The sequence below is a fragment of the Misgurnus anguillicaudatus genome, chromosome 2 (genome assembly GCF_027580225.2).
Source record: "Misgurnus anguillicaudatus chromosome 2, ASM2758022v2, whole genome shotgun sequence".
In the NCBI taxonomy this organism is placed as follows: domain Eukaryota; kingdom Metazoa; phylum Chordata; class Actinopteri; order Cypriniformes; family Cobitidae; genus Misgurnus; species Misgurnus anguillicaudatus.
The window spans coordinates 31,972,397-31,998,651 of record NC_073338.2 but is presented as its reverse complement, the minus strand read 5'-3'; the positions used below and the strand labels follow the sequence as shown (position 1 = coordinate 31,998,651).

At 37.6% G+C, this 26,255-nt stretch overlaps 4 protein-coding genes across 10 annotated transcripts in view; 3 read left to right on the top strand and 1 right to left on the bottom strand.

Moving 5' to 3' along the window:
* Positions 1 to 88: 88 nt before the first annotated feature.
* Positions 89 to 8,183, top strand: lrrc53 (leucine rich repeat containing 53). Of its 2 annotated transcripts, XM_055202660.2 has the most exons (6): positions 89 to 275; positions 2,400 to 2,505; positions 2,597 to 2,716; positions 2,831 to 3,649; positions 3,880 to 4,308; positions 7,267 to 8,183. In XM_055202660.2, exons 2-6 carry the CDS (start codon positions 2,499 to 2,501, stop codon positions 8,181 to 8,183), a joined length of 2,292 nt encoding a protein of 763 aa, XP_055058635.2. In that variant the 5' UTR covers positions 89 to 275; positions 2,400 to 2,498. The 2 variants fall into 2 exon arrangements, with proteins under 2 accessions (XP_055058635.2, XP_055058634.2); XM_055202659.2 differs by lacking the exon at positions 2,400 to 2,505.
* A 934-nt stretch (positions 8,184 to 9,117) lies between these two features.
* Positions 9,118 to 14,603, top strand: fam151a (family with sequence similarity 151 member A). The gene is made up of 8 exons (XM_055202653.2): positions 9,118 to 9,305; positions 10,607 to 10,756; positions 11,399 to 11,548; positions 11,637 to 11,796; positions 11,927 to 12,151; positions 13,058 to 13,194; positions 13,271 to 13,405; positions 13,480 to 14,603. Exons 1-8 carry the CDS (start codon positions 9,122 to 9,124, stop codon positions 14,136 to 14,138), a joined length of 1,800 nt encoding a protein of 599 aa, XP_055058628.2. The 5' UTR covers positions 9,118 to 9,121; the 3' UTR covers positions 14,139 to 14,603.
* A 511-nt stretch (positions 14,604 to 15,114) lies between these two features.
* Positions 15,115 to 24,833, bottom strand: acot11a (acyl-CoA thioesterase 11a). Of its 3 annotated transcripts, none has more exons than XM_055202656.2 (17): positions 24,626 to 24,833; positions 24,330 to 24,386; positions 23,801 to 24,012; positions 23,628 to 23,697; positions 21,955 to 22,015; positions 21,727 to 21,828; positions 20,940 to 21,081; positions 20,648 to 20,804; positions 19,549 to 19,668; positions 19,137 to 19,275; positions 18,921 to 18,976; positions 18,638 to 18,704; positions 18,230 to 18,313; positions 18,011 to 18,144; positions 17,786 to 17,917; positions 17,515 to 17,641; positions 15,115 to 17,415 (listed from the first exon to the last, which is right to left on the bottom strand). In XM_055202656.2, the coding sequence occupies exons 3-17, from the start codon at positions 23,967 to 23,969 to the stop codon at positions 17,233 to 17,235; spliced, it is 1,743 nt and encodes a 580-aa protein (XP_055058631.1). In that variant the 5' UTR covers positions 23,970 to 24,012; positions 24,330 to 24,386; positions 24,626 to 24,833; the 3' UTR covers positions 15,115 to 17,232. The 3 variants fall into 3 exon arrangements, with proteins under 3 accessions (XP_055058631.1, XP_055058630.1, XP_055058629.1); XM_055202655.2 differs by having other exon boundaries at positions 23,801 to 23,987; XM_055202654.2 differs by having other exon boundaries at positions 23,801 to 23,991; positions 24,626 to 24,832.
* A 415-nt stretch (positions 24,834 to 25,248) lies between these two features.
* ssbp3a (single stranded DNA binding protein 3a) overlaps positions 25,249 to 26,255 on the top strand; it is a 33,302-nt gene continuing 32,295 nt past the window's right edge. The window contains exons 1-3 of one of the 4 annotated variants that reach the window (XM_055202662.2): positions 25,249 to 25,438; positions 25,905 to 25,977; positions 26,073 to 26,134. In XM_055202662.2, the coding sequence (XP_055058637.1) occupies positions 25,383 to 25,438; positions 25,905 to 25,977; positions 26,073 to 26,134 (191 nt within the window). In that variant the 5' untranslated portion in view covers positions 25,249 to 25,382. The remainder of the gene's footprint in view (positions 25,439 to 25,904; positions 25,978 to 26,072; positions 26,135 to 26,255) is intronic. The other 3 variants (XM_055202661.2, XM_055202665.2, XM_055202664.2) reach the window with 3 other exon arrangements.

Genomic DNA, 26,255 nt, shown 5'->3' with positions numbered 1-26,255 from the left:
AATGTAAGTTGAACTTGTGTGTGTTCTTGCCTGTCAGGTATCAGTTTTGGACACTGTACCACATTTCTGAGATCAGGTATCACACTGGCTCAACGCATGCTCTGTTTGCATGTAACTGAACACAGCCGTATTGTAGCTGTAAGATATGCGGTGTGAGAGCAGGGCAGTGGAGCCGGTGGGAGAATAATATTGTGAGGAGGAAGCTTTGAAATGAACAATCAGTTTTGGAAACAAGCTCATGGACATTTTACACTCATGGTGTTTGATCGGATGGGGTAAGAAAAAACGTGTGCATGTCATCATTATGTGTGGTTAATATTATTAGCATAGTTTTGATATGAACACAGACCGTTTAGAAATATACTTTCTCAAGCATTTGTTTAGTTTAACACGATCTTAAGTTTGGAGTGTTGGATGGATGTAATTCTAGTTAGTTTGCTTGACAAAACTTTCAGATACATCTATCTTTTTTTAAGATCTAGCTGAAAATACCAAATATATCATTTATTATAGGATGTTAAAATTGCAACTTTGTAGGTGGAAGCAAAAATTAGCTGTTTTGGGGTGTGTCTTGTTAAATGCAAATTAGTTGATCTCTGCACTAATTGGCAGTGTTGTGGTTGGATAGTGCAGATTAAGGGGTGGTATTATCCCCTTCTGACATCACAAGGGGAGTCAAAAGGGGATTTTTCACATGCTTGCAGAGAATGGTTTACCAAAACTAAGTTACTGGGTTGATCTTTTACACATTTTCTAGGTTGATAGAAGCATTGGGAACCCAATTATAGCATTGAAAATAGAAAAAGTCAGATTTTCATGATATGTCCCCTTTAAAGGGTCAAGTAATTCAAATCTATATTTTTTACACATAAAACATTCTAAGCCTTTATAACTTTCTTCCATAGAATACTAGAGGAGAACTCCAAAAAATCCCGATGTTTTCATTTCCCATTAAATGGAAGCAAATGGTGACTGGATTTGTCAGTATACACTCTCAGAAAAAAAGGTACAAAAGTTGTCAACGGACAGTACCTTTTAAAAAGGTCCTAATATTTACCATTTTGGTACATATATGTACCTTTGTGGTACCAATGTGTACATTTGAGGTACCAAATATGCACCTTTTATAGGCACAAAAGTGTATTTTTTGAAAAGGTACCACCCCAGTGACAACTTTTGTACCTTCTTGTACCTTTATTTTGTGTGTACATAACATTCTGCCTAACATCGTATTTAGTGTTTTACATAGGAAAGTAAGTCATACATACAAGAGGGTGATGTACATTTAAAGTCTAGTTTCCTTAACAAAAAAAGCATGGTAAAACATTGGTTTGGAAAGGTAATTTAACATACTATTTTAAGTTTTGACCTGTGAATAGTTGACATTACTTATTGAAATGTAAAAACTTTTTTAAGTTTAAGTAGTATAAAATACAGTCAGGTCCATAAATATTGGGACAGAGGAACATTTTGTGTTATTTTAGCTGTTTATTCCAGTTACAGCCATATTATGAATATTGTCTTACAGTGCACACTTTTAGCTTAATTTTGAGGGTATTCACATCCAAATAGGCCGAAGGATTTAGGAATTACAGCCGTTTAATATGTAACTCCCCCTTTTTAAAGGGGTCAAAAGTAATGGGACAGTTGACTTAAAAGCTGTTTTATGGACAGATATTGTCTATTTGTTAAATAATTTCCTCATGAATGACAGATGCTAAAGATCTGCAATTGATTTTAAGTGTGGCAATTGCATTTGAAAGCTGTGGTTGTAAACCCAAATCATTCGGTTCATGGACATCTCCATGCAAGTGATACATACCAACACAACAAATCCATCAGAGAGATGGCAGGAACATTAAGAGTGGCCAGATCAACAATTTGGTACATTCTGACTAAAAAAAACAACACACTGGTTAGCTCAGCAACCTAAAAATCCTATATGTCTATATGGTAACAGTGGTGGATGATCGCATTATCCTCTCCATGATAAAGAAAAAAAACCCTCACAACGTACAGTGTACAGTGTAGTGAAAATCATTTTACATGTTAAAACCACAGAATATATGCCGAGCTCACTCCATATACAACATAAGGAGGACAATCTCCTCCCCAGAAGGAAACAGGTGGAAGATCATGCATGTTTTATAACAATACCTTTCTCGTTTAGTTTGTGTCTCCAAGCAACAAAGGTGAAAGGAGAACAGCATCAGGTGCAGTTGCCAAAACAAGAATTAAACATTGTATAAAAAATAACTGTTATGTGGGATGGAGAGCTTGACTGGGAACAGATCTATGAACTGTTGTACTCTTTGAATGCAAATATGAAATGCTCCCTCATTAGGCATTTTGGATAAAAGCATCTGCTAAAGGAATAAATGTAAACGTTTGTCTTTGAGGTTTGAGTGATGACGTTTACCATGCTGATCGAACACCATGGATCACCTAAGCTCTCTTGGAGGTCCAAATACAGCACCATGCAAATTTAATGCCAAAAAATGATAAGTATGTGTCACATAGAGCTGATTCTTTAATATTTTCCATTCAGCTGATTTTGTGGCAGAATTGTATTGCCCACTGTAATGGTTTCTCTTAGGTATCTACATTATATTGATGGTGACAATCACTCAAGTAAAGCTCTCTGTACTCTGCCCCTCTACCTGTGTGGTTTGTTCTGAAGATGTTATCATCTGCCATAACCTCCTAAAAATCATTGGTAAGTAAATTAGTTCTTTGAAACATTATAAAAAATATAGATTCTAAAATATCTTTAATACATTTTTAGTTTTAGTCTCAGATGGAGTAAACTCTTTATTTTTGCCATGTTCAGATGCACCGAACACAACTAAAGCTTTGATGCTTACTGATGGACTTATTAACTCTGTGGACAACATGGACCTCATTGATTTATCCAACATGAGTGTTCTGGCACTCAGTAACAATGCTATTTCCACCATAATGGGGAACGCATTTCAGAAACTGGGTTTTCTTACAACGCTGTCTCTGGACCACAACCGCATCTCCAGCCAGTCTCTGAACAGCTCCACATTCATATGGCTCCACAGACTGGAGACTCTTCAGCTTGGTAACAATGATTTGAGGTACATCGATGGCTCCTGGTTTCAAAATTCCTCAGCTTTAAAAACCCTTCAGTTAGAGGGAAACCTCCTCACCAGCCTTAACTCCAGCATCTTTACCCACTCCGACCTGAGAAACCTGGAAACTTTGGACTTGTCCGACAACCTCATTACATATTTGGATCGGAATACTTTCCGAGGGCTACCTCGTCTTCGCAGCCTCGATCTGTCCCGAAACAATCTACGAAATTCTCCGGATGCATTCTCCTACCTTTCGTGGCTCTCTGTGCTGAACCTTGATTTGAACCGCTGGAGCTGCACATGTGAGTTGAAAGAACTGGCTTTGTTCCTTAACAGCTACATTCAGGGTCCAGACAAAGTGTTGTACAATGGGCAGCGGATGGTGTGTGTGAATACAGATAACCCAGCAGTGCAGACTGTGCTAGAGCTGACTGAGGCAAACTGTGTCCCACCAAACAAAAACATCACAGTGGAGGTTGTAGCCAAACGTAATATCACCCCTCAGCAATATGTTCAAAGCGTTGCTATCGCTATTGTGTTTTCATTTTTGGGTGAGTATATCTTATTCAGAAGTTTTATTTTGATAATTATCTTAACACTAAAATAACTTGGGGTTGTTTCAACCCATGGTTGGGTCAAATATGGACATTTTCTAGGTTAATTTAAACCAACGTTTGGGTTTGCACATATTTTTGCCAACCATGGATTAAAATAAGTTGGATTTTAGAGTAAAAATATTTATTCATTATCGTATAACCAAAGTTTTGTGTTCAATTTGTAGGTGGGATTGGGATTACCTTGGGAATAATTGCCATTGTATACTATAAACTCAATAAAAAACCTAAACTGGTGCAGGAGGAAAATAAAGCTGGGGAAATTATAACGTCTGACCCAGAATCAAACCAGTGGAATTTTTCTGAAGGAAAAATAAGCCATGCTCTGTACAACAGCAACACTAAATCCCATCATTCCCAAGACAGAGAAGACTCCATTTATCACATGGGACCAGAAAAACTGGACAATCATTTCACCTGCCACAAATGCAACTCGACAATCCTTGCGGTACGAAAGCAAAAACGAGAGATTGCCATGCAAAGAGCCAATCACATGGGAGGACAACATGACAGAGATGATGATTTGCCAGCCTATGCAGCTAGTAACCAGTGTAAAGGGAATGATCGACATTCTGCGTTGCAACAAAGGATCAAAGGTAAACTAGCAAGCAAACTTTCAAAGTGGTGCACTGTATGCCTAAAAGTTAACTCAACTCAAACCATTTAAGTAAACCGGTTGCATTAGTTTTGGAGCACATACATTTGAGTGCTGTGAACTTAAACAAATTGAGTCATGTGCAGTTATGCACTTATATTTAAGTTCGCACTACTTGAATATAAGTGCATAATTGCACATGACTCAAGTTCACAGTATTTAAATGTATGTGTTTTAAAACTTAAACGGCCTAATGCAACCGGTGTACTTAAGTTGTTTGAGTTAAGTTAACTGTTAAGTTTTAGGAATGTACACTGCAAAAAATAACTTAATAACTTAGTATTTTTGTCTTGTTTTCAAAAATATCTAAAAATTCTTAAATCAAGATGTATTTCCTTGACGAGCAAAATGGCAGAAAATAAGTCTAGTTTTTAGACAAAAAAATGTTTTTAAACACTTAATTCAAGCAAAAATATTTCTCACCCCATTGGCAGATATTTTTGCTTGTTTTAAGCACAAATTCACTTAAATTGTATATTTTTTTTCGTCTAAAAACTAGACTTATTTTCTTACTCATTTTGCTCATCAAGAAAATACATCTTGATTAGAGAGTTTTTTTTAGAGATTTCTACTGAAAACAAGACAAAAATACTAAAGCCGGGTACACACCAAAAGATATTCGTGCTGATTTTGGGCCGATTTCCCCCCTTCCGACAATCCTAGCTATGTCCCGAGTATCGCGAAGGTTTCACAGATTATCTTATCAGATTGTCCCTTCATGTGAGGTGTGTTAAGAGTGTCCGAACCTGCTCGGAAGAACGTCGGAGCCGCGCCGATCGCGAATCGTAAATATTCAACATGTTGAATATTTACGAACAGAAATCCTGATGTGTGTGGGGAATCCCGAGGACAAACGTGAGCATGCTATTGAGATTATCACGTGAAACGAAACCATATCCAATCAGAAAGCAAGATGAGGGAAGACGGAAGCAGTCATGGTGCAGCACAAAGGCCGCTTCTCAATCCGTAGGTCGCATTTCCAGGCTGTATATACGTCATCAAGACTGTCTTATTTCAGAATATATAAAATTGGCTATTATTCGTTGTTCATCGTATATTGTTTTAATAAACTTATGACTTGTGAATGTAATGCTCAGTTAACTTGAATAAACCAGGTTTCATGACGTATGCAGCCTGCATATGCGACCTCAGCAGGCTACAGCCTTCGGATTGAGAAACGGCCAAAGTGAAGTTGATGTGGACAGTAGAGATGGAGGATCATCTTGTTGATTTGTGGCAACAGCACGAATGTTTATACAACGTGTCTTGTAAAAATTATTCCAAGCACTATCATTGAAATGTCTTCCTGCATATCTTCCGCCATGCTTGTTTTGAAGTCTTGCGAGATTTTGTGGGATTTCCTGTGTTCACAGTCGAGACTCTGATTAAAAATCTGTTTGTGTGTGGTGTGCTGTCTTTAACACATAATGGCACACCACACACTATAGGAGCAATACGGATAAATCTAGGATTTTTTATCCTCAAGTTTGTGGTCCATCACATTTTTAAAATCTTATAAGATGTAAAAAATCTTCTAGTGTGTACCCAGCATAAGTTACACTGCAAAAAATGGTTTAAAAAAAATCTTAGTATTTTTGTCTTGTTTTCGGTAAAAATATCTAAAAATTCTTAAATTAAGATGCTTTTTCTTGATGAGCAAAACGACCCAAGAAAAAAGTCTAGATTTTAGACAAAAAATATCAAATTTAAGTTATTTTGTGCATAAAACAAGCAAAAAAATCTGCCAATGGGGTAAGCAAATTTTTCTTGAATTTTTCTTGAATTTAGTGTTTAAGATAAATGTTCAAGATTTTTTTGTTTACCCCATTGGCAGATTTTTTTTGCTTGTTTTATGCACAAAATCACTTAAATTTTGTATTTTTGGTCTTAAAACTAGACTTATTTTCTTGGGTCGTTTTGGGTCAAGAAAAAGCATCTTAATTTAAGAATTTTTAGATATTTTACTGAAAACAAGACAAAAATACTGAGAAATTTTTTTTTCTTGAAAATAATTTTTTTGCAGTCTAACTGTTGTTATAAACTCAAAACAAGAAATTAAAGCGATACTCAAGCCAAATATCAAAATTACCCCATGATGTACTCACCCTCAGGCAATCCGAGATACATGGGTCCATCATCTTTTAGATTAACACATTTGGAGATATTAAATGTCCTTGTGTTTTCAAGCTTATAATGGAAGAAAACAGGGATCAGGGAACAACTTCTGACTTTGAAGTCCTAAAAAGTGCATTCATCCTTCACAAAAGTAATCCACACGGCTCCAAGGGGTTAATAAATGTCTTTTGCAGGTAATTGATGCAATGTTGTAAGAAAAATAGGCATATTTAAAACTTTATTAAGCTTCCGGTAACAACGCAATCATGGATTCACGTGATTCACAAGAGTAACTGTGTGACCGCGTACCCATGGAAATCAACCATCCATCACTATGCTAAAACTGGTTACCGGATGGTTACCGAAAGCTAGTTTTTACAGGTAATAAAGTTTTACTTATGGATATTTTGCTTACAAAATTGCATTGCTTACCTGCAGAAAACCTTTGGAATCATTCATGTGGATTACTTCTGTGAAGGTTGGATAGAATTTTTGGGAGGGTTTAAAGTCCGAAGTTGTTCCCTGATCCCTGTTTTCTGCCATTAAAAAACTCAGAAGAATAAAGACATTTACTAAAATAACTCCAAATGTGCTCTTCTTAAAGATGATCGACATGTATCTCAGATTGCTTGAGGGTGAGTACATCATAGGTTAATTTTGATATTTGGCTGGAGTAGTATCCCTTTAAAAAAATTGCTTCATTGTGTGACTCATCCTGCACCTGTGTTCATGTACTATGGGCGTGAATGATACTTCATTATCATATTATCCTTTTTATTCACAGACAAAAGTGTACAAATACACAATGAGAAGGGGTCGGGAATTCAGAGCAGCCAGAATTTAGGCAGTCGTGATATTCCTTCCCAACGTCGTGGGGGTTCAAACGACATCTCAGCTGTCAAAATACAACAGCTGGCCCTCAGTAATCATTTCTCAGCCCTCCAGAGAGGACCATTTAGACCCACAGACCAAATACACTACGAGTTGGTAACTCGTGGAAATAACTCGCTGTTAAAACGCCAGGCTCAGGACAGTGGCGCTCAGCCAATATACAGAACCATCAGCTGTCTGCACTGTCATCAGACTTATGAATATAAGCAAGCTGCGAGTAATAACAAGAGCTTTCCGCTTCGAAATCACTCTGAGAACGGACTTCAAAATGAAGAAAAAATGCATGACGCTATGCTATACAGAGACGTCTTGGGATATAGATCCAGCACTGGGAAATGTGGTGAGAGTCAATCCAGTGAGCTGGGATTTAGGTTAGCCTCTCAAAGGAGTGTTACTTTTGATCTATCAGGATCTGAGGAACGTGTCTTCACCAAGCCTACTGACAGACACAAAGGGGAGAGTAGGATAAAAGGCTCGAAGACATCTGCGCAGAAGAGCGACCGTAAATCGGTTAAGACTAAAAGTAGCACGCAGGGGCATTTAAAAACCCACAAATCCAAAACACAAGCTAAGAAGACACTTAAGGTTAAATTAAATTTAAACCCTCTTCGAAAAACCAGGGTTCACGCCAAGTCTGGTGATGAAGAGAATGAAGAAGAAAAACTGAGAAGCAAAAAGCAAAAATCTAAAAAAAAGACGACCGGCAGAAAATCAAAGGAGAACATTGATGGCTCAGGAAATGAGGTGGATGAAGATGCTCTAGACCAGGATACATCATCCTCAAAAAAAACAAAGCACATCTTCCCATAAAGCAAAACACTCTAAAAGTAAAAACAAAATTTCAAGTTCCGAATCTCAGGATATTATTGATGCTGCAAAAGAAATTGTAACTGGTGCTACCCCAGATGAATCAGAAAATATAATTCCTGTGGAGGTTGAATCGCTGTTGACTGACAGTTTGTTAGAGACTCTTCTTGAAGGCCAAAGCCTGCAGAGCTCTGATCCACCACTAACATCCAATTTAACAGACCTAAACAGTCAATCATATAGCAGCACTACAGATGCAACCGAAACTCAGCAGCTGAATAATCCAAGTTTTGCCCTTCCTGTGAGTGAATCCGCTGTTTCGCAGGACATGGATGATCAGACTGGCAGTGTGGACCAAATGAGCTCTCCGGCACCTGTTATCCAAGAATATGTCTCTTCAGCTGAAGGGTCACCAAAGAGAAAGATAAGACTCATTCTACCTGAAAAAACATCTAGGCCTCAAACAGCTCTAGATAAGAAAATCAGATAACATCACTGTAGCACAGAGACATTTTTCGCACCTATTTTACAATAGTTCATGTTTAGTTTTGTTTTGAAAAAAGAAGATATTTTAATGTACCTGTACCTGAGTTTTTTGCAACCCATAGCCATAAATGTGAAAAATCGTTTTGCACACATTGTCGTATGATTTAATATCTGTTACACATAAGCAACATCATGCACACAGTTAATTATCACTTTATTTAACCAAAGAAAAAAAGCCGCTTCACGTTCAGTTATTTCCACCAAGAATACAAAGTGCGGCCAATGCAATTTCACACCGTTTTATGGCCTGCTGATAAAAGGCAATGGAAAGTCCTCAATGATTAGACTTCAGGAAATAACACAACACACTTAATAACATAGCACACCAGGTGCAGAACAATCTGACACTTACAGAACAAACATTCAGGAGATCTTGCAATTGATATTGCAAAGCAATGGATAATAAAGAAGAAAAGAACAGCGACAAAGAGGAGAATGAAGAGAGAGATGGAAAGGAGCCAAAAGCAATTCTGGGCATCTTTACAAGAGAGCAGTTTATAATGTTGTGTGTTGGGTTTGGTCTGATTGTACTTCTTCTGATCATTGCTATACCCTTAATCATTCTGACCACAAACTCAGGTATGGACCCTGTTCAGTGTTATTGCATTATTGATTTATGTGACTACATTGTGGTTTGACATGGAATATTACATTAAAAATGCAGTGTGTAAAGTTTAGAAGGATCTCTTGACAGAAATGCAATGTACTATACATAACTATGATATCAGGGGTGTATAAAGACATTTCATAATGAACCGTTATGTTTTTATTACCTTAGAAAGAGACGTTTTTATACACAGAGGGTCCCCTTACATGGAAGTCACCATTTTGTGCCACCATTTTTCTACAGAAGCCCTTAGCAGACTAACTTTTTTTACTAAGTTGTCTCCAATGATGACATGTTTGTCCTGTGGGGACTTCCGTAGCTTTCCTATGTGTTTCAAAAGCGAGGAGTGAGCCGTGGACTGAGACATTGGTTGCAATTCGCAACCTCACCACTAGATGCCGCTAACATTTACACACTGAACCTTTAAGGGGCAGTTTCCCAGATAAATCCAGGACTAGGCATTAGTTATATTAGGACATTTAAGTAGTTTTTACAAAAAACAATACTGGTGCATATTGAGACATAACAACGGCACTGATATGTCTTGAAGGGACACTCAACTTTTTTTAAATAAAAAAGCTAGTTTTTCAGCTCTCCTAGAGTTAAACATTTGATTTGTACCTTTTTGGAATCCATTCAGCTGATCTCCGGGTCAGGCGGTACGACTTTTAGCATAGCTTAGCATAATCCATTGAATCTGATTAGACCATTAGCATCGCGCTAAAAATAACCAAAGAGTTCAGATTTTTTTCCTATTTAAAACTTGACTTTTCTCTATTACATTGTGTTCTAAGACTGACGGAAAATTAAAAGTTGTGATTTTCTTGGCCGATATGGCTAGGAACTATACTCTCATTCTGGCGTAATAATCAAGGACTTTGCTGCTGTGACATGACTGCAGGAGGCGCAAAGATATTACACAGTGCCCGAAAATAGTCCCCTGCTATTGAAAGTTACCAAGGGGACTATTTTCAGTAAAACTGTAACTCTAGGGCAGCTGGAAAATGAGCATATTTTCACAAAAAAAGTTGGAGTGTCCCTTTAAGATATGCCAGTGCAAGATGTTTTAAATTAAGACAGCTCAAGATTTTAGTCTGGGACTAGGATAAGCCCCACTATATATGAATGTGAGATGTTGATTTATAATTAGCAAAAAACAACACAATGCGATTTTCATTATGGTTTTTTATTCAGATTTAACTCCGTAAACAGTTCAAATATGAAAGTTTTGGTGAAATGTGTAATTGTGGATACTGTTTGTGCATGACCTCAGATAGTTCAGTCCCCTCAGATCCTTTCCCATCTAATGGAGATATGCTCGATTTTCTTCTGCAAACTGGAAAGATTAGGGAGAAAGATGGTCTGTATGCAACCTGGTATCATGCAGCCAACAATAAATCTGAGTTGACAAAAGCCCTAAACAGTAAGTAATAACTTTACACAGGTTCATGTTTTATTTTGAACCAAAGCTCAGTGGCGGCCGGTGACTTCTTTTTTTGAGGGCGCTCGATGTGAAGTTCGTCACAACGTGTATGTATCCCATCATGTGTGTGGTTTGTAATTTCAAAATATATGTTCTGCGTGTCGAGTGATCCTATGTGCATCACGTGTCTTGTCAAAACACGTGCCTGCTGCAGACGTGTCTAAAGGATTTATGAGGAAAGAGACGATCGCGTTTGCCAGATCACCATGCACATGGTTCACATGACGCAACAAACACATATTTTGAAAACACAAGCAACACACATGACACTCCGAACACATACACTAGTCAACATTCGAAGTGAATCAAAACCTTTAATAAAAGTTCACATAAAACCAATCCCTAATACCATTCTTGTCTTAGGACAACTTTGATAAACTTTTTTGATCCACTTCAAATGTTGACTAGTATATTTTGAATTTGCGCCCCTCAGATTAGCAGTCATGAGCCACCACTGCTAAAGCTTAAGGTTGAACTTCACTTCGTCACTTGTAATTGCATAATATACAGCTGCTCTGATTACAAACTACCATATGAGTTTTACTACATAATTACATGTTAAATGGCCTTTAAACGTTACAGGTGATATTATGATCCTGGAGGCTGATGTAAATGTACAAGGTCATAACACAGCTAATGAAACCAATACTCCCATTATGGCTCATCCACCAGACATATACAGTGATAACACTCTGAAAGAGTGGCTGGATGCTGTACTCAAATCAGAGAAAGGTGAAGATTATGGACTGGTAGAAGATCTTATGTCATATTTGATGTCACTAGTAGTTTAATAACTATTGCGTAATCATTCTCTTTAAAGGGATAAAACTGGACTTTAAGAGCATTAATGCTGTGGAACCCTCACTGGAGCTGCTGAGAGTGAAAAACCAGACGGGAATCAACCGGCCAGTGTGGATAAATGCAGATATTCTTCCTGGTCCTAACGTCCCTAACTTTTGGCCAGTGATCAATGCTTCTGAGTAAGAGCATGAAGTTGCCATTGAATTTGATTTATTATTTGATAACACTTACTTGAATCACTGTTTTGTGGTATGTTTATTATATTTGAGTTAGTGACAATGCAGTTTCTTTTTTTACTTTTATTAAAAGATTTTTTGGGCTCATTCAGACGAAATTTCCTGATGTCACCATCTCTCCAGGATGGGCGGTTCTTTACCTCTCCATCTTTCCAAATGTGTCGTACACTCGCAGCATGGTGGAGCAGATGTACTCTACTGTAAGACACCTCCCCCAGAAGATCACTTTTCCTGTTCATGCATTGATGGCCAAGAATGGGTGGCCACATCTGAGCTGGCTACTCAACCAGTCTTCAAGGTAACTTAAAGGGACACTCCACTTTTTTGGAAAATATGCTCATTTTCCAGCTCCCCTAGAGTTAAACACTTGATTTTTACCGTTTTGGAATCTATTCAGCTGATCTCCGGGTCTGGCAGTACCATTTTTAGCATAGCTTAGCATAATCCATTGAATCTGATTAGACCATTAGCATTGCGCTAAAAAATAACCATTGTTTCAATATTTTTCCTATTTAAAACTTGACTCTTCTGTGGTTACCACGTGTACAAAGACTGATAGAAAATGAAAAGTTGCGATTTTCTAGACCGATATGGCTAGGAACTATACTCTCATTCTGGCGTAATAATCAATGACTTTGCTGCCGTAACATGGCTGCAGCAGGCATAGTGATATTTCGCAGTTCCTGAAAGTAGTCCCTTTGGTAACTTTCAATAGCAGGGAACTATTTTCGAGCACTGCATAATATCATTGTGCCTGCTGCACACATGTTACAGATGCAAAGTCCTTGATTATTACGCTGGACTGAGAGTAAAGTTCCTAGACATATCTGCCTAGAAAATCACAACTTTTAATTTTCCATTGGTCTCAATGAAACTACAGAAGAGTCAAGTTTTTTGAGCGCGATGCTAATGGTCTAATCAGATTCAATGGATTGTGCTAAGCTATGTTAAAAGTGGTACCGCCAGCCCAGGAGATCAGCTGAATGATTTCTAAAATGGTAAAAATCTAATGTTTAACTCTATGGAAGCTGGAAAATAAGTTCTTGTTATGGTTAAGGGTTTGGTCAACCCCCTACCTAACACAGCCCATGCTGTTTGTGCTACAGACATGAATACCTCAATTCATGTGACTTGTTGAGGAGAAGTATACTTTCATGTTGTGACATTAGAAAAATTCTGAATCACTGTTGTTGGTTATGATAAGGTTCAGCTTAACCCTATGGCAAGGTAAGGAGAACCCGAGCGTGAACGATCTTCTCTTCATCAGAGACAACAGCAATCCCCAGCATATCTACTATGACATCTATGAGCCAGTGCTTTCGCAGTTCAAAGAAGCTGCTGGTGAGTGATAATACAGTTGTGTCATATACATTACTCTTTGTGAATATGAATTAACCCAGACCTATTTTTGTTTCAGAAAAGAGTAACAGAACCAGAAGATTCTATCCAGGTGGAGACATAGTCGATTATTTTAAGCCTGTGAACAGTGGTGGTCTCAACATTCAGTGGGAGACTGTGACTGACAAATATTCCCTGATATCTTTGCTCAGAGGTAGCATTTTATCATGCATTCACATAAATACTAACAAACATTTGGTATATCTTAATACCTATATTTCTCTGCAGACAACAGTGGAGGAATGCTTGTGATTCCAGTTATATCTAGCACAGGCCAAACAAATATTCCTGTCATTCGAGGATCCCATCCTGAGCTGCCTCTTCAGGACTGTCTGGACCTTATTCTTGGCTCCAAAAAGCCATGGGGACTCTACTTAAGGATAAAGTCCCAGAGTCAGCTTAACCCATCACTGGAGCTCCTCCGACAAGCCTATGACAAGGACATTCTCCACCACCCCACCTGGATCAACATGGACGTAGTCCACGGAGTCTTCCATATCCAAGGCTACATGACGGGAGAAGAGTTCTTGAGATCTGTCAATCAAATCTACCCATATGCGACTCTGGCTCCAGGTTGGCCTAAAGAGGTTCTCGATCAAGGTTACACACCAGGGCTTGTGGATGACATGGTGAAGCTCTTCCAGGGGACCTGGCAAGATGTTTCATTGCAGCTGCAGGCTGAAGCCATAGACAGGTCTATGGCTGGACTTAAGAGTCTTGTGCATGCCGAGTCACGATTTTCGCTTACTCTAGAGCATCAGGCAGATGAAAGACACCTTAATACTGTGACCTCAACCTTAATGTCTATAAGAGCAGGAAACAGGCAGCGAATCTACTACAACATGCCTAAAAAATACAGAAAACATATAACAAGGCTGTCTAACTAAAGATTTATAAAATAAACCATATCTGCTTTTAGTATAACAATTACAATAATATACCATAGTATTAACGTAGTTTTGTAATTACAGTACTGTTTAAAGGGCACCTGTTTTGCCTAGGGTGTCATGTTAAGTCTCAGGTGTGCCTGTAAAGTTTCAGCTCAAAATACCCCACAGATCATTTGTTATAGCATGTCCAAAATGCCCCTATTTGAATGGGAGCAAAAAACGCTGCTTTCAAGTGTGTACCTTTAAATCAAATGAGCTACATCTTCTCACTCCCTTACCGACAGACAGTGAGCCTTTTGGTTAAAAACAGATCCGATTCCTGTGAGTACAAACTGAGACAATAGTATCTTTAGCTGCATTAGCTCTACAGCATGCTAACAAACACATTTAGAAAAGGTAAATGTTTGGGTAAAATGTACCAGTCAGCAGCTGTGGGCGGGGCTTTGTTTGTGTGACATCACATTAACAGCATGTCTAAATGAGACTTTGGTTTAATGGGGATTAAAGAATGAGTAGGTAGAATTTTTTTCATTGTAGGGTTGATGTGTTCACACAATGCCAACACACATTTATCTCCAAACCTTGTAAAAATGTTATGCACAATGCACAATATGTGCCCTTTAAATTGTCTATATGGCTAGATTTGTACATAAAATCTGAAAAATAAACCTGTATATAGCTGTTTAATATTTAAATTATATTGTTTCATAGGTCTAATAATTGTTGACTGATCATTTAGATCCATTCCTACTAGGGATGCACAATATTATTGACATCTCAATGTTATTGTCAGATAATGACTTATAGGTTATTTACGAGCACATTAGATATCGACAAATATACAATATCATGCATCTCTTATACCTACAGTGGAAAATTGTCTGTAGTAAAAATGACTTTTGCATAAAACTTTAAATAGCAGACTTTACGATGTATAATGAACCAAAATGACTGCAAATAAACACAGACAAGATTAAAATGTTTCACATCTTTATTCAATTTATTCTTATACATTTGTTTAATAACAAACATACATTTTTGTAACACAAGAACAATGTTAGTGTTATGAATTCATTATTAAAAGCTGACATTTTATTGGTTGGGTTTTCCTTGTACCTTGTAAAAAAAAGTTTAAAGGTCCCATTCTTCCTGTGTTTTTGAAGCTTCGATTGTGTTTACAGTGCGCAATAAAACATGTGTTCATGTTTCCCGTGTAAAAAAAATTCATTATTTTTCACACAGTGTACTTCTCTCTATAGCGCTGTTTTCACTGTCCTAAAAATGGGCTGATGTCTTCCTTGTTCTATATGAAGTTCCTCCTTCAGGAATACGTAACGAGTTCTGATTGTGTAGTTTGTTTAGTGTGTTGTGATTCCACAGCAGCTTAGCTTAGCAGAGCAGTTTGAGCCAAAGCTGGCGACTGACGTATTCTTGTGGGCGGAGTTTAGTCAAACACTCGTCATTTAACCGGAAAGTAAAGGGCTGTAGTCCAAACCGGCCGTTCGTTGTAGGCTTTGAAAGGAGAATTCTGTTAAAGAAAATATATCGCCTGGCAGTGAACTTTGAGCTTTATCATTTTGCAGGTATTATTTATCCTATTACAGCAACGTTACACACTAACTAAAGTTTGATACGTTTGAAGGTTGAAAATGGGATCAGGAAGAACGTGACCTTTAATGTACTATGTAAACATTCTGAAGTATGCCTATAAAATGTAGCTGTTGTGAGATAGTGCCTTATGCAACAGACCTGCAAAGAGGTTACCCAACCACATGATTGATCCATGTTCTCATTCTGTTTACGCCAAATTCTGACTCTACCATCTGAATGTCTCAACAGAAATCAAGACTCATCAGACCAGGCAACATTTTTCCAGTCTTCAACTGTCCAATTTTGGTGAGCTTGTGCAAATTGTAGCCTCTTTTTCCTATTTGTACTGGAGATGAGTGGTACCTGGTGGGGTCTTCTGCTGTTGTAGCCCATCCGCCTCAAGGTTGTGCGTGTTGTTGCTTCACAAATGCTTTGCTGCATACCTCGGTTGTAACGAGTGGTTATTTCAGTCAAAGTTGCCCATTCTCCTCTGACTTCTAGGATCAACAAGGCATTTTCGCCCATACTGGATGTTTTTCTTTTTTCACACCATTCTTTGTAAACCCTAGAAATGGTTGTGCGTGAAAATCCCAGTAACTGAGCAGATTGTGAAATACTCAGACTGGCCCGTCTGGCAGCAACAACCATGCCACGCTCAAAATTGCTTAAATCACCTTTCTTTCCCATTCTGAAATTCATTTTGGAGATTGTCTTGACCAGGACCACACCCCTAAATGCATTAAAGCAACTGCCATGTGATTGGTTGATTAGATAATTGCATAATGAGAAATTGAACAGGTGTTCCTAATAATTCTTTAGGTGAGTATATGTGACCTTTGACCACAAAACCATAAATTGCACAGGTATATTTGTAGCAATAGCCAACAATACATTGTATGGGTCAAAATTATCGATTTTTCTTTTATGACAAAAATCATTAGGATATTAAGTAAAGATCGTGTTCCATGAAAACATTTGGTAAATTTCCTACCCTAAATATATAAAAATGTATTTTTCATTAGTAACATGTGTTGCTAAGGACTTAATTTGGACAACTTTAAAGGCGATTTTCTCAATATTTAGATTTTTTTGCACCCTCAGTTTGCAGATTTTCAATTAGTTGTCTCTCGGCCAAATATTGTACTATCCGAACAAACCATATATCAATGAAAAGCTTTTTCAATCAGACTTTAGAGATTTATACAAAAAATGACCCTGACGACTGGTTTTGTGGTCTAGAGTCACTCAGCAAAATTCACTACAAATAAGAGTAATGGTTGCTTTACTTCAAGTTATTCAACCGAAAGTAGTTGAGTTGGTTAGTGACACAAACTTAGTGTCGATGCATTCACTTAACTACTCTAATTCATAGAGCTGGTGAATCTTTGGAAACTAATGGGTCCAACAGTCTTTTTCATATCACCAGGCTCTTTGGCACTGTTATGGACTAAAAATAAAATGCGTTTAGGATGTAGCCCTTTTAAAGTAAATATCAGCTGCATCACAATGGAGTTTTCAGCTCAACAGCAGATGGTAATATATCAGAGGCAGACGGACCAACTTTATTCTCCCGCAGGTACCGGCTACACGCACAGAACGTTGAGTAGAAGCTGGACGAGAGCCCTGCGATGTCAGTGGATATGTATGGCAGCACTTCTGGACTGGCCTGATTATAATAAGAAATCTGAGGGAAAAATCAGAAATATGTCACAGACTCTTAATACATTCTGACCGCTTATGAAAGACTATAGCTATTCAGGTGTTTAATATTGCAATGTCCTACCTTTGAGACACTTTCTGACACTGCATAAATAGTAAAGCCAGCACAGACCACCTCACCCCTGTTGAAGCCCTCTGTGGGCGGGTGAGTAGGTAGAGTGACCGATCGTAGGGCAATAACATACGGATCCCTAAGAATATTAAACGTAGTCACGTTGAAATCTAAATTGGCACTATTATTTGTCAATACACAGTATAAATAACTTCAATATGTCAGATTATGAAAGTAAAATATGTGAATGCTGTTTAATCTTGTTTTGTAAATGTCGTCTCACCCGCTATTACAGGGTGGTCTTCTGGAAGCTAATAAAATGAAGTCTTGATCTTTTCCTTTGTCACCGACCGACGGAGTGATAACCTGATAGATGAAATCATCCTCATCGACCCCGATAAGCAGCTCGCACCGACTACAAAACATAATGGCATGTAATAAATGAATCATTGATGGCATACGGCAGTCATACATGCTCACGTGTAATCATGTTATATTTATCTCTTACGTATAGTGTGGATCCCACTCCTGTCTTTGTCTGAGATCTGAGACGAGGGTGAAGGCTCTGTGTGCTGGGACATCCACCTCAAACTCCACCCTGAAACACAAACTCTGTTTCTCCTCCACTGTATACAGACTCACCTGCTCAATGCAAAGTAATGCAGTCAATATTTGTTGTGTAAACTCTATGATGTAGTATAAGTGACATTTGGAGACCAGTGCTTACTTTGTTCTTCTTTGAGCTGAGGACCCAGTTGTTTTTGGCTGCAATCATCTTCAGGGCAGACACATTGTTGTAGCTCAGATATACCTAAAAAAAAAAAAAAAAAAAACATAAAACACCACCATATGAATGATGTTGAAACAGCTCAGAGAAGAGATACTGTACACTGTAAGCTACACATGTGAGTAACATACACTATAAGCATATATGATTTTTTTTAATGTAACACCAACATGTTTTGCCAATGTAAACATTTAAGGTTAAATTTAATACCAAATTTTATCAAAACATTTTTTTTGTTAAATTATAAATCTGCTGAAAGTACATTTTGTCAACCCTTAGGTTTTAAGATGGCTTAAAGGCAAACAGGCATGGACTATAAACCACAAAACTCACGTAAGGTAAGTTTACCTGGTTACTGGGATCCCAGGGCACAGACAGTGGCACTTCAGTCTGCTTACATGAGATAATGTATTTCCTGAATAGCCACAAAGATCAGATACATAAAGGTCTTTTTGAAGAAAAAATATAATTCAATTATTTCCCATCCCCCTAATAACCCACAAATTAAATCCTTAAAAATGGTCAATTATTATATGCATCTACAGCATTTGTCTGAAAAGTAGAGATGAATAGTGACATCTTTGGGTCAGCTGTTGATACTACAATCTAGTCATTGTATTAAGCATGTAACCTATCAAGTCGTATCTTCTTCCTGGCAAGAGCCTCCCGGTATCTCCTCTTTCCCTCCTGTCAACAATTCAGAGTAGCACTCAAAATTCTTATTTTATAATTTTCTATTAAATTCAGTCCTATTATATCAGAAGTTATTAGTATTATAAAAAGCTATTGGGACCTGTTGTTAATTCTGTTTAGGAAATAAATCTGAAAGCAGATCTGTATTCTTTACCTGAGGTTCAGGTATTATGGGGGGCAGTAAGCATGGCCTTCCCTTCTCATCCAGCACCTCAAATGTCATGAAGGCACTGTTAATGTGTCTCAGAGGTTCTTCTCCTTGATAGGCTTCAGCACATACACCTACTTCCATACTGTTAAGCCAAAGATAAAGCAATAAGCTGTATGACATTACACTCTTAAAAATAAATGTGCTTCACGATGCCATAGAATAACCATTTCTGGCTGAATCGTTTGATTAAAAAAAGGTTCTTTGTAGTAAAAAGGGGTTCTTTAGATTATGAAATGGTACAAACGTTCTTTGATAAACTTTTGACTGTTGCTGTAAAGAACCTTCTAAGCTCTTTTTTTAAGAGTGTATTATTATTGTGTAAAAAGCTGCATAGTGGTTTCATTTGCAAGCCCACCTGTTTTTGAATGTGTTGTTGACAATGGCTTTCAGAACCAAGCGATCTCCAACCTGAGAAGGTCCCCTGAAGTAGAACATGTCTATGGTCCTCAAAGTGGGATGAGCCTTACATAAACGACTGTTATAAACAGAAGAAATATCTTTAAACATCTTTTTTTAAATTAAACTGATTAATAAAAATGAATGAAAGATTCATAAAAGATAAAAATAAAAATTCTGTCATTTTTTGCTCACTCTCATGTTGTGTATAAATGTCCCAATTTTTAGTTCTGATGAACACAAAGGAAAATATTTTCAGAAATGTTTGAAACCAAACGGATCAGAAGCCCCATTCACTTCCATAGTATTCTTTTATCCTACTATGTATGTCAATGAGTTATTTATCATATGGTGACCAAGATATCAATATAATAGATCATTGGGTCCCATATTTATTTTAAAAATAAACAATATGTTAAATTGTTCTTTGATATTTACATAGAAGGTATGTAACTTTATTAAGTGTAAAAATTAGGGGTGCACCGAAATATCTGCTGATGATGCTTGCTATGATTCTCAATAAATTACGGTGAAATGCCGCTACGCCAGAGGGCGCTCTCGTACAGAAACTCAATATGCGCTGCAGACAAAGAACCAGACACAAGCAGCTCCAGGAAATGTCTTAAGGATATATTTATATTGCTGTTTTTCAAACCTTTTCAGGTATTTTCATGATAATAAAGAATATGTATAATGATTATGTTTGACGAGTGTTGCTTTTTCAAATGCATGTTATAAACGGCTCAAGCTATCAGTGATTTTAGATCGATAAGGAAGGACTTACTGATCAAAAGCCGTAGTACATGAAATAACTGAAAAATATCGGCTGTGCGATTCAGAATAGTTATCGGCCACGTATTATTAATGTATATAGGCATTTATCGGTGCACTCCTATTAAAAATGATCGTGAAACTGTTTACATTTTCAGCAGTTTACATAAGAAACAAACAAGTTTTTGTCACAACATTACAAACCTTGAACCCTGATCTGGTGCTGGATAAAGGTTTGACAAGGCTAAACATTAACCGCTGTAAATAAATTGCACTTTGCCACACACCTTGCTGCAATAATGGCCACATTTTCCATCCAGGCCATAATCTGTCCTCCGAATGTGTTAGCCTGATGATTGGCATGAGTAGGGAGTACAAGCTCAACACTCTCCACACGTGTCCGTTCAGTCTCCACGGCTTTATCTTCTTCACGGATGTCTGCCTCTGTTAGAAACAACAACAAAACAACAGAGGAAAAACTGAGTCTAAAGTTGTCTAGAAAGAGTCTAGTTACTTCTTAAGTTATACTGAGTATACAGTATGGAAGAAGGGGAAGTTACGCTGTTACACCACACATACCCTCAGTGATCTGAAAGCTTGTGTTGTTGAGCAATTCATCCATGATTTCATGATGTTTAAGTCGCATTCTCCTTCTCTCGGCTGCTAAACTGTTTTCCACCTGTTCTCTGTATGTGGAGGGAACTACCTGCTTCAGCTGCACCTGCAGTCATAGTGCAAATACATTTTGAGCATTCAATACATTTATCATCAGCATATTAGAATAATTTAATTAAAAGTCCGCAGGAGGGTTAGTTTCAATAAAAAATGATAATAAGTTTCTTAAAAACACATACTTTATTGCTTTTAAGATATTATCGATGGTTTCGGCAGCAACAACATGAACAAAAGGCTTTTGTGGAGCAAATGCAACTTCCGGTAGACTTCCACATATAATCAATAACAACAGTTCTTTTACAGTAGTTTGTTTTTTGATAACAAGGGAAATAAATGATAAGTAAATTACCTTCGTTCATATATCATAGCTAATGTGTATCAACCATTACACTGGGCTAACATTACTATGCAAAATGAATGTATACAATGTTAGCTGCAGGTCCTTGAATTCTTGACTGGCTGCCAAACCTCTCTGCACACTTATGATACATTCTCGTCGTCTCCCCTTGTCTTTAGCAAACCAACGCATTTTATTTTTCGACAAGGTATTTATTTCAGAGATCAGTTTAGCCTCTTACCAGACCGATAAAAAAAATACAGACCGTAAGTTCATAGGTCATACCATATATGATATTAATACAAAGAACATTGTACATGTTATATGGACGCACGCTGTAAACACTTTTCACACCTTACTTGTCCCTGTGCTTCTGGCGACAAATGTGGCAAAGGCCTGGCAGACTCGTGAATGCAGACCACTGTACAGGTCCTCACAGTTTACTTTTATTCCCACCTCACACAAACAAACAAACAAACAAACATACAAGTCATTTACCTTCATAGTGATTAAGCAGTTATAAGACTAATTCTGCCACATGCATAAATGTAGTACAGCAATATTTATATAAACTTTGGTTACCTCCATACTTGAATTGAAGGCTCTGTTGACTTTGGCTTTGATGTTGACCACTTGTCCCACACTAAAAAACAATTGTAGCTTTCAAATCAAAGTAAAACATTAACAGAGTATAATTACATGTCATGTGGAGTTATTCACATATTCACTAAGTTATTCACACATACTAAGTTATTCTAAGTAATTTAGTTACTGTTACTATAATTAGTTATTGTGTCTAAAAGAGCATACCAGACTTCATTTCATTACAGGTTGTATATGCATATAACTGACAAATAAAAATCTTGAATATCTTATTCACATATTCTGCTAGAAGTAATTAAAGGAAAACACCACCCTTTTTCAACATTTTACCATGTTCCCACCTCAACCTGGATGAATTAATACATACATATCCTTTTTCAATGCATGCACTCAATCTCCGTACAGTGCGCCGCGAACATGCTAGCATCCAGCCCAGCCCCATCCATTCCCCAGGATCCAAACAGGGATGAATTCAGACGCCACCAAGTTTACTTTTGGGGGGTTTTCCACTGCGTGCGGTACGTAGTACCCGAAACTTTTTTAAGTACCACCTGGGTACCACCTGATATCAAAACATGACGTGAACACACTGTAGATCACTGATTGGTCTGAGAGAATCGTCACTACCAGAGTCATCGCTATAATGTAAAAGATTAGCTTTACCTTTATGCTAGCTGGCACTGTCTCGAGTAAACCTGTTGTGCTTTGCTGTAAGTTACCAAACTCCCTTTTAGAGATGATAAACATCCACAGGTTGAGAATCAGGAACACCATAAATTTTCCACACTTGCAGTTTGTGGCGGCACATTCGCGATGCACACGTCCGCATATATGCTTAAATGCAACTTAAATGAGGCTCAGCGGAGTGCGTCGACTGACGCCACAGGTGTTTGTACAGAAACTGTCAATGTGATACAGAGGTAGTGATACATGCAATGTGCAAACATCTATTTGTGATGGTCAATTTTAATTTTGTGGCAGACTGAGAAATAAATGAAAATATGGGAATGTCTAACGACGCTCTCACTTGTATGATGTCACAGCAGTAGGCAGTGCAAATATAACAACACGCCTGTAATCCCTCCCACTCCGAAATGTTACTAAACTCGATGGAAAAGCTAACCAAGCCAATAGTGAGGTGAGCTGACCCGGCCTAACCCGAACCAAACTGTGGGGTACTATGCAATGGAAAAGCACCATTAGTGCTCTCATATTTATCCGCTTAAAATATCGACACTTTTTATTTTGTGCTACCATACTTAATTGTGTAAGTACTCATGTAACAGCCTTTAAATAGGAAAACATGGAAGTGTTTGGTGGCTTCTAAATTCATCCCTGTTTGGATCCTAAGGAATGAAAGTGGCTAGGCTAAATGCTAACACAGTCGCAACACGCTATACAAAGATTAAATGCATGCATTGAAAAAATATAGGTATGTATTAATTAGTCTAAGTTAAAGGTAAAAACATTGTAAAATATTGAAAAAAGGTGGTGTTTTCCTTTAAGTCTTTGTCTAGTGCTTAAAAGCACAATAAACCAGAAAACATTGCAGGTTCTTCCTAAGGCAAAATGACACCCTGGTTCGGATGCTTTTTGAAGAGACTGAGAAGTGGTTCTGATCATCTAAAACATAAGTGATATTATTTGTGTACCTTATGGTTTGCTCAAAGTAGATGTCATCAACAGAAGCTGTTACACAGGGGCATCCAGCATGTCTCTCAGCTGCAATAGAAGCAGATAAAATGAGATTGAATTTGAAACAGAGTCCTTCCTGTTTATGACTGACATAATGACTATGCTTCACTTTATTCGTTGTGCCACTCACCAGAGAGACATGCTGTGCAGTCCATCCATTTCAGCAGCTGACCGACACTCAGTTCCCCACAGTGGTTGGCATGACAGGGCAGCACTATTTGGCTCATCTTTACCTCTGAAGAGATGTAATGCTGCCCTTCATCTTCTATATGCAGGTCATTCAGGGACTCTAACGCCATGCTTGTGGGCTGACGGGTCTGGCTTTGGCAAACACAAATATTACTACTCATATTATTATTTGACATTGGAAAACACTGACATGTAAACATTCTTAAAACAAGATATACACATCTGAAAAGCAAAAGCATTAATATCTTGGTTTCTGAAGAAATCCAATAGAATTTGGTGAAATTAATGTTTAAATGCAAGAAAAAGCTGTTTGCCAATAAGGTAAGAAAAAATGTTTTCCTTTTGAAATACATTTTTATATCCCAAATATATTCGTGATATGTTTGTGTAAAGTATGAATAGTTTGGTAAATCTCAAAACATGTAATTACAAGTTACAATTTGATACTTCCAGTGTTACTTCCAACTTACCGATGATGATTGCGTAATGTAACAGCCTCCTTACATGCACACCCTTTAATTTAATGACTAAACAGAAAAAAGCAAAAATGTGTCAATGGGTTCATCTACAAAATTATTTCAAGAAAAGATTAATATGCATGAATGCATATGCATGCTACACAAAGCGTTAACATGGGATGTGCAACTGTTGAATAACTGTTGCAGTTCGGGAACAAGTTAAAAAATAGAAAGTTGTAAGCTGAGAACTGGCACATAAATATAAATACATATGCTGTATATATATAAAGCACCATTCAAGGTCTTACCGCCATCTGATTTGAGTTTGGTTAAATTTAACACAACCTTCGCGGGATCAACAAAACTCCAATGAAAGTCAAAGCGCGCCGCGTTCACGGAAGCTCTGCTGCTCACGAGAGCTCAGCAACTGGCTAGTGTTTACAGTATGAGTATTCAAGGCCCCGCCCCACGTATCATGCTTACATATTTTCGGTTAATTCAACAAGACCTTATATAAAAGCCCTCTTAAACACTACACTTTATAAACAACAATAAATATTAAACCAAAATAAATATTGTTTTTAAAAAGTACACGATCAAACGCTACCGACTGTTGTCACCTGTTGTCGCCGACAGGTGGCGCAACAGGTCTTTCAATACATCGCGCTTCAACTATCTGCTTTCCATACTTGTATAAACAGTTTATAAATTAGCTACTGACGGTTTCGTACAAACGTCCAATATTCACATGAAAGAAAACTCTTGTGGTATGTAATTAAATTGTTCACAATTTATCATAGCCACCAAACCGTCAAAAATGAATTTATTTACTTTTTATTGTTTTAACTTTTATGCAGATTGAGGGGGTCGTGAGGTCACGTCAAACACATTCATTGGTCTATACGCCTGTCAATCATACACATCAGGTCCCCGCCCACAGTTCATGATCTGGCTGTGTACAGGGTCGGTTGAAGCGGATGGGGTCAGATGCGGGCTGCACGTTGACAGCTGGATCATAAGGAAACACATCGCAGGCAGACTGAAGCTGCCAGACGCGTCTATATCATGTTTAATAAAGGTAAAGGGACCGCGGTGCCGTCGGACGGGCAAGCACGGGAAAAGTAAGAGCTTAATATTTACATGTACAGCTGATTTTATGTTGTTTTTATTAGAACAAGTGTTCATGTTCACGCTGTTCCAGTGATGTTATAATAAAGAAAATGTTTCGTGTTTATTCAGTGTTTACGTCATTTTGGTTTCTGCAGATCTAGTCTATTTATCACTGTGTTGTTTTATAAAAATATTAACAATATTTATCTAGCAATATTTCAGTTTGCAAACGCCCATTATAACGTTTGTGTGCGGCGTTTTGTAGTATCGCTTACTTGTTTCTTTTTCTCTTGCTTATATTGGTTAGTTGTGATCTCTATAATTGCAAAGAGTTGCCTGAAAATGTTGTGTATGTGAATGAAAACAGTTGTGTGATGCCAAACACCGACTCCTCGAGTATCCATTGTTGAAAACACGAACACAGCAGAAAAAGAAAGCTGACAGTTTTATTGAATGCAATTTATTTTTATCCAACAGGTTGGCATTATATGTTTATGAGTATTTGCTACACGTGGGAGCGCAAAAGTCCGCACAGACGTTTTTATCAGAGGTGTGTACGAATAATGCATCTATCCTGAATTGCGTAGAAAAGTGTTGAATATTTTGTGAGCTGGTTTTTATCTGCTCTCTTTTTGTTATATTTAGATAAGATGGGAGAAGAACATAACCCTTGGGGAACCACCAGGTTTTCTGCACTCATGGTGGTGGTGTGTGTGATCTCTTTATTCAACAGTTCAATCATGTTTTGTATCTAATGTATTTTACATAATAACATGTCGAATTATAAATATTCTAATTAAACACTAGTAAATTACCTATGTATTGTGT

Excerpts from the sequence above, each read along its gene's own strand:
- lrrc53 (XM_055202659.2), top strand. The coding sequence starts at position 239 with ATGGACATTTTACACTCATGGTGTTTGATCGGATGGG. Across the intron at positions 2,717-2,830 it reads TAACCTCCTAAAAATCATTG|ATGCACCGAACACAACTAAA; the intron begins GTAAGTAAATTA and ends TGCCATGTTCAG. Across the intron at positions 4,309-7,266 it reads GTTGCAACAAAGGATCAAAG|ACAAAAGTGTACAAATACAC; the intron begins GTAAACTAGCAA and ends TTTTATTCACAG.
- fam151a (XM_055202653.2), top strand. The coding sequence starts at position 9,122 with ATGGATAATAAAGAAGAAAAGAACAGCGACAAAGAGGAGAATGAAGAG. Across the intron at positions 11,549-11,636 it reads TGTACTCAAATCAGAGAAAG|GGATAAAACTGGACTTTAAG; the intron begins GTGAAGATTATG and ends TTCTCTTTAAAG. Across the intron at positions 11,797-11,926 it reads CCAGTGATCAATGCTTCTGA|ATTTTTTGGGCTCATTCAGA; the intron begins GTAAGAGCATGA and ends TTTTATTAAAAG.
- acot11a (XM_055202656.2), bottom strand. The coding sequence starts at position 23,969 with ATGGCGTTAGAGTCCCTGAATGACCTGCATATAGAAGATGAAGGGCAG. Across the intron at positions 23,698-23,800 it reads CTGCACAGCATGTCTCTCTG|CTGAGAGACATGCTGGATGC; the intron begins GTGAGTGGCACA and ends CTTCTATTGCAG. Across the intron at positions 17,416-17,514 it reads TGTCAGAAAGTGTCTCAAAG|ATTTCTTATTATAATCAGGC; the intron begins GTAGGACATTGC and ends TTTTTCCCTCAG.